The 6829-nt window shown below is 43.4% G+C and overlaps 1 protein-coding gene across 1 annotated transcript; it reads left to right on the forward strand.

Annotated features, from left to right (window-relative positions):
- Positions 1-387: 387 nt before the first annotated feature.
- On the forward strand, positions 388-3741 carry LOC127770003 (4-hydroxy-tetrahydrodipicolinate synthase 1, chloroplastic-like). The gene is made up of 3 exons (XM_052295673.1): positions 388-719; positions 1907-1987; positions 2593-3741. The coding sequence occupies exons 1-3, from the start codon at positions 586-588 to the stop codon at positions 3518-3520; spliced, it is 1143 nt and encodes a 380-aa protein (XP_052151633.1). The 5' UTR covers positions 388-585; the 3' UTR covers positions 3521-3741.
- Positions 3742-6829: the final 3088 nt, after the last annotated feature.

The following is a 6829-nucleotide window of genomic DNA, read 5'->3' on the forward strand; positions in this document are numbered from 1 at the left end:
TCGTGCAACATTTAAAAATAATTCAATAATAAGCTAATTTTTTCGTCGGAATATATCCATGTATTGTCTTGTTTTGAAGATTTAATTGCAACGAATTTATGGTGCTTGGATAAGTAATTTAAGAGAAAAATCAGTTTTTAAAATAGTTTTGCATGTAAATCGGGTGCTAACGTCATGCTAACGTCAGTGTCCGATTTTAGCCTCCTTCCATCGGGTGCCCGAGCCGGAGTCGCGTCCATTAAGTTTTGCAGGGATTTATTTCTAAATTTAAAAATTAAAAAGGTTAAAGAAAAAAAAATAGAAACTCGCTTCTGCACCGCTCGCTTCCCGTGGAATTTCCCTACCGAGAGTCCGAGACCCACCGGAACCGACCGACGACCGCGGTTTGCAAATTCCAGTTCCACCTTACCACCACCAGTAGTCCAGTACGATCACAAGTCCGACCTAAACTGCTAAACAAATCTTGCGCACCGCTTATTGCCGCCGCGGCGCATCCCCCATCCCCCATCCCCTCTGCACTCTCCCCTCTCCCCACAGCGAGACGCCAAAACCCTAGTCCGTTCTTTCTCCACGGAGGAGGCGAGGATGGCGTCGCTGCTGATCGCCAGCACGGGGGGCGCCCACCGCCTCGCGTGGAAGGACGCCGCCGCCCTGGGACCCGCTCCGCGGCTGGCGCGACCTTGGCCCGCCGCCGTGGCTGCACCGGCGCCGCTGCTCAGGTCGTTTTCATCTCTCTTGGCTACTGCTGCCCCTTCCCTTTTGATTTTTATCCATTCCTCACTGCTGCGCGGAATGATCGACCGGGTGAGACCTGGATGGATGGGATGTGCTTTTTTTTTTTTTTTTGAGGGAAGGTCCGGAGACCCGGCTTCTATTTGAAAGCCATCACGGCAAACTGCTGGGGATGCCAGCGGATGGGATGTGCTTGGTAGTGTTGATTGGGGACTTATGGAATACCATTTTTGGTTGATTTGATATAGATTGCTTCAGCTGCGCAATACAGATGTTGGAGCTTGAGAGTCTGTATGGTTCTTACGGAATGTGCAGTTATTTTCGTTGATGCGCGGATTGCGACTAAGTTTCCCAGAGATTATCCATGAGTTAAATATCAACTACATAGGGCTAATTCTAAACCTGGACCGCTGAGTAGTATAGATTCAAGAGTTATTGTGCAATACTGAAAATAGGGGATTTTTATATGATTGTGCATTCTGTAGCAATTTTAGAGGTATTATTTTAATTTGGGAGCAAACACTAAAGGAATTACATTTTAGACTAGCAAGTACTAGTTGGCTTGAAATATGTCTTGCAATCTTACCGCACAGAGTTTTTCAAATGGTAGGGAGTATAATTTGGATTAGCATCTACTACCTCCATTTCATATTATAAGTCATTTTTGACTTTTTCCCTAGTCAAATATGTTCAAGTTTGACTAAGTTTATAGAAAAATATAGCTGCATTTTCAATACAAAACAAACACACCATCAAAATATATTACCAAGACTAATGTAGCCTTCTTGGACTAACAAGAAATGCACACAGGTTATACCTCATAAAAACAGGTTTGCAATTGCCAAGTAATCCCTCTGTTTCATACTATAGGTCGCTTTGACATTTTTCCAAGTGAAACTTATTTGACAAAGCTTACAGAAAAATTTAGCGGCATCTAAAACACCAAATTAGTTTCATTTATTCATGATGCCTTATGCTTTGTAATGCGTGAATTATCCAACCAAATATATATGCTACCATCTCAATTATTTAGGATTTTGTACTTCTGACGATTTGTGCAACTTCTTTTCTGTCATTTTAAGGAGTGATGAAGGATATTTAGCTCATCAACTCCCCCATATTCATTTTCTACTTTCATATGCAACACCCTAACACAAGAAGTACTTTCATACAGGATTAGCAGAGGAAAGTTTGCATTGCAGGCCATCACCCTTGATGATTATCTTCCAATGCGAAGTACTGAAGTGAAAAATCGGTAATCTTCTCAGTTTGGAAGGAAAGAATTGGTTCCTTGTTTTATTTATGTTTCCATAAGCTTAGCTGAACATTAAGATGTCCCGTAAACTACTTTCAATTGCCACTTTTCAGTCAGAACTTCACATGTCCACATCCCGTTCTAATTGAATTTTTGTAACCAATTTTACTTTATCATGTTCCGAAATCATTTATTCCCCTGCTGAATTCAATGTGTACCATGCCAGCACCAAATCTCTTCATACCTTGTACCAAAATCCGAAATTGCTACTTAGAGCCATACGTTTGCTTGTGTGCTGTTCACTCGGGTGATGTGTAACGGTATAAGTTGGATGCTGACTTACTGAGGACATGCTTCATGTGTATCAAGTTCAGGTCTTATCAGGAATAATCATTCACGCGTTAAAGAGAAATAAGATGTTCTTGCTATTTCCAATTTTGTGAAATGAAATAATCCTGTATAATCTTTTGGTAAATGGTAACCCAATTTTGTGCTTGGTAAATTTGTAACTTAATAATCATGTGATCCCTTTTTTGCACATGGGTATTTCAGTGCTTGATACCTATCTGCTGCTGAGATCTGATCTTCCTTTTTCTGATCCGCAGGACATCAACAGCTGATATCACTAGTCTCAGAGTAATTACAGCGGTCAAAACCCCATATCTGCCTGATGGAAGATTTGATCTTGAAGCATATGATTCACTGATAAATATGCAGATAGATGGTGGTGCTGAAGGTGTAATAGTTGGAGGAACAACAGGAGAGGGCCACCTTATGAGCTGGGATGAACACATCATGCTTATTGGACATACTGTTAACTGCTTTGGTGCTAAAGTTAAAGTGGTAGGCAACACAGGTAGTAACTCAACAAGAGAGGCTATTCATGCAACAGAGCAGGGATTTGCTGTAGGTATGCATGCGGCTCTCCATATCAATCCTTACTATGGGAAGACCTCTATCGAAGGGTTGATATCTCATTTTGAGGCTGTCCTCCCAATGGGTCCAACCATTATTTACAATGTTCCATCTAGGACTGGCCAGGATATTCCTCCTGCAGTTATTGAGGCTGTTTCAAGTTTCACAAACTTGGCAGGTGTGAAAGAATGTGTTGGACATGAGAGGGTTAAGTGCTACACTGACAAAGGTATAACCATATGGAGTGGTAATGATGATGAATGCCATGATTCTAGGTGGAAATATGGTGCCACTGGAGTTATTTCTGTGGCTAGCAACCTTATTCCTGGTCTCATGCACGATCTCATGTATGAAGGGGAGAATAAGACGCTAAATGAGAAGCTCTTTCCCCTGATGAAATGGTTGTTTTGCCAGCCAAATCCGATTGCTCTCAACACTGCCCTGGCTCAGCTTGGAGTGGTAAGGCCTGTTTTCAGATTACCATATGTACCTCTTCCTCTTGAAAAGAGGGTAGAGTTTGTCCGAATCGTTGAATCTATTGGACGGGAAAACTTTGTGGGTGAGAACGAGGCACGGGTTCTTGACGACGATGATTTTGTGTTGGTCAGTAGGTACTAATAAGTGAATTATGCAAGTCCCATGTACGTTGATGAACATCGTTTAGTTACATTATGATAGTTTGCAGTCTTCCCTGTAGACATTTCAGCACTTTTTGATCACGCTTGATCGGTTATCAGTGTAATGGGAATCGTAATCGGGCTTATTTGTACCTTAAATGATAGGTATATTGAGAATAAGCTAAGAGATCATGTACATTATCCTTATTCGGAAATGCCCTATACCCTTGTACCATTTGTATATGCACCCGTTTCTGGTTGTGATAAGGGTGTCGCCTACCGGCGGTTACTGCGTGGTAATTGAGTTTATTGTGGGGACATGGTAGGTGAAACCGTCGGTAGGGTTCAATGAATTTTGTTTGAATTCAATTTTGGAAAAAAATAAAAATATATCTACAAGTATGAACAAAGTTTGTGAAAATGGTAGAGTTTACTTTATATTCTGTAGCTCCATAGAAATTGAAAAGATGTTACAAAACGAGAGATAGGTTGGAATTTGATTGCTACTTTGTTTAATTGTATACCCTCTCTGTTCTTAAAAAAACCAATCCTAGCTACGAAGCTGGATATATGTGTGTCCAGGTTCGTAGCTAGGGTTTCTCTCTTTTTTGGATGGAGTAGTAAGACATAAGAAATGTTCTGCAAAAAAAAGTAGTATGTAGTCCTGAGACTTTCACATTTTTTTTGGATTTTTTAGAATTATTGCTATTCTTTGTATTTTTTTCTTTTTATCTTCAGCACACCGTTAATACCATCGTTTACCGTGCGGAGTTCAAAAATTTGGACAAAATTTAGGATGTGAATTTATCGTGGTTACAAGAGAAAATATGTACTGTAAACTAGATATGCAGTGAAAAATCTGAAAACTACTGTTGTATAAAAAAATGGAGGCTTGTGATTAATCCACGTCACCGAAATAAAATTTTTCATGTGAGTAAAATTTTTACTCATGGTTGAATCCGGGAGAAATTTTTAGTCTTGATAGCGAGATTTGTCTAGATTGAATGTCTAGATTTCCAATACATACGTACATATTTAGATATTGGCAATTTTCCCTGGTTACCATGATGTAACCATGCTGCCATCAAGGTATATTCATAGTACACTTCGTCCTCGTCTGCCGAAAGAAACAGAGGCGCTCCCATGCCTTTACCCATCCCTTATTTCATGCATCCTAAAGAGCAACTGCGACATCCTCTCCAAACTAAAATTTGGCTACTCTATTAAAAAAAAAGTGCTCTAATAGTCTTTCTAACAGGATGGCCAAGTCATCTGGCTGCCCAAATCTCTTCACTCCTGGCCAAATTTAGCCACCCAACATCACTTCCCAATCGTGGGTCCCACAACTCTATCCTCCCCCCCCTCCCTCTCCAGACGAGGTGATAGGCGGTCACCGACGGGGCTCCATTGCGCTAGGCCTCCACTACGTTGGCCTCTGCCCGCGGTCGGAGGGGATGGGGTGAGGGCGAGAGGGTGAGATGGCGGTGCAGTGAGGGAGGATCGAGAACACCGGCGACAAAAAGGGCAAGCGAGGGTGAGACATGGCGAGGGAGGGAGGGTGCCACTTGCAAGATAGCTTAGTGGCGCCCTCCGTAGCTCCGACATCAACGGCCATCGTGCCTCCGCCTCCCCGTCGTGCGAGCGTACCTCTGCCGCGGCTGAGGTCATTGCTCCTTCCACCGTTGGCTGATGCAGATCCACCTCCCCCATCACGTGAATCCACCGCCATCACAACTAGTGTTGTTGTTGCCGCCATCTTCTTGTCCTCTTGCCACCAGCCGCTGCCGTCGGCTATCCATCCCTCTTACCGCATGCCACCATTGCCGACTTCTCCCCTTCTTGTCACTGTTGTTGCGATCAAAGGTAGCGTAGTTAGGAGGATGGTAGAGATTGACATACGGATCTTAGTGTCGTATACTCAGAATAAAGAGGGTAGATTGAGAGGTTGCTGGAGTTAGCTATGAGTTTGACTTGCTAAATCAGATGGAAAAAAAACTATATACTCCCTCCGTCCCATTTTAAGTGTAGTTGTGGGTTTCCGTGTCCAACTTTTGAATATTCGTCTTATTCCGTGTCCAACACCCTAAAATGGTGTTTGAAAAGCCTGATTTGAATTGTATATATATTGGATCATCTTAATTCACCAATCCAACGACCCAAAATCATCGAACCCAACGGCTCATATCGCTCCTCCTCCCCAACGCACTCTCCTTTGCCGGGGAATTTAACTATTTGCCACTTTTAGATTCGGCAATTATCCAAATACCCTTCTTAGGTTTGGAGTTAATTTTTTTGCCCTTTTATAGAGGTGGTCTCTTAACTATTTGCCACTTTTGCCTAAGTGTCATATGCCAAAGTGGCAACCCAAGGTGAAAAATGGCGTGGGGACCACTCGTCAGTCTCTCCCTCCTCTTCATCTCTCCAGCCCCGTCGACGCATCTCCTGCACCCCATCGACATCGGCTCTCGTGCTCCTCATCGCCACCCACAGCGCCGCCGCGGTGTACAGCATGCCACAGCTAGCTCGGCGCCGCCACCGCCGGCGGAAGTGGAGGTTGGCGAGGAAGAAGAGCCGGAGGAGCACCGCCGCCCCTCCTCAACGCCGCCGCATGTGAGTAGGAGAGCGGGAGTGGAGGACGACGAGAAAGATGAGCTGGAGGAGCACTGCCGTGCCGCTGCCCCTCCGCAACGCCGCTGGCATGAACACTGCCGCTGCGTACCGAGCTCGTTGCACCAGGTTGTACACCGCGACGGCACTGTGGGTGGCGACGAGGAGCACGAGCGCCGACATCGACGTGGTGCAGGAGATGCGCGCGATGGAGCAGCGTAACAGTGCCGGCGTCGACGGATGCGTGCGGTGTAGCAGGGGGCGTTGCCGGCGTCGACGGGGCTGGAGAAATGAAGGGGAGGGAGAGACTGACGTGTGGTCCCTACGCAATTTTTCACCCTGGGTTGCCACTTTGGCATGCTACATAAGCAAAAGTGGCTAATAATTAAGAGTCCACTGTCACATCCTAATTTTCGTTTTAGGATTTATAAATTATTTAATAAATTATTATTACTATTTATATTAAATGTTCATTAATTTACAAGTGAAGCTAAATGTGGGAAATAAAATTTCCTAAATATAAAGCATGGCTGGATTTATTTTTATTAAATTCTCCATGGTTAATTATACTCTCTGGAATTTTCTCAGATTTTTTGGAGCTCAATTTCTAATTTTAATAATACAAACAACATTTCAGTAATTATCCACATATTAAATTAATCATTAAATGGTCTAATTATAATCTTGTTAAGTACTTTGAGTG

This window comes from Oryza glaberrima, chromosome 4 (genome assembly GCF_000147395.1).
Source record: "Oryza glaberrima chromosome 4, OglaRS2, whole genome shotgun sequence".
Taxonomy (NCBI): domain Eukaryota; kingdom Viridiplantae; phylum Streptophyta; class Magnoliopsida; order Poales; family Poaceae; genus Oryza; species Oryza glaberrima.

What these genes read in the sequence shown, in the direction of transcription:
- LOC127770003 (XM_052295673.1), top strand. Translation starts at nt 586, where the DNA reads ATGGCGTCGCTGCTGATCGCCAGCACGGGGGGCGCCCACCGCCTCGCG. An exon ending in GCACCGGCGCCGCTGCTCAG is followed by an intron (nt 720 to 1,906) that starts GTCGTTTTCATC and finishes ACTTTCATACAG; the next exon opens with GATTAGCAGAGGAAAGTTTG. An exon ending in AGTACTGAAGTGAAAAATCG is followed by an intron (nt 1,988 to 2,592) that starts GTAATCTTCTCA and finishes TCTGATCCGCAG; the next exon opens with GACATCAACAGCTGATATCA.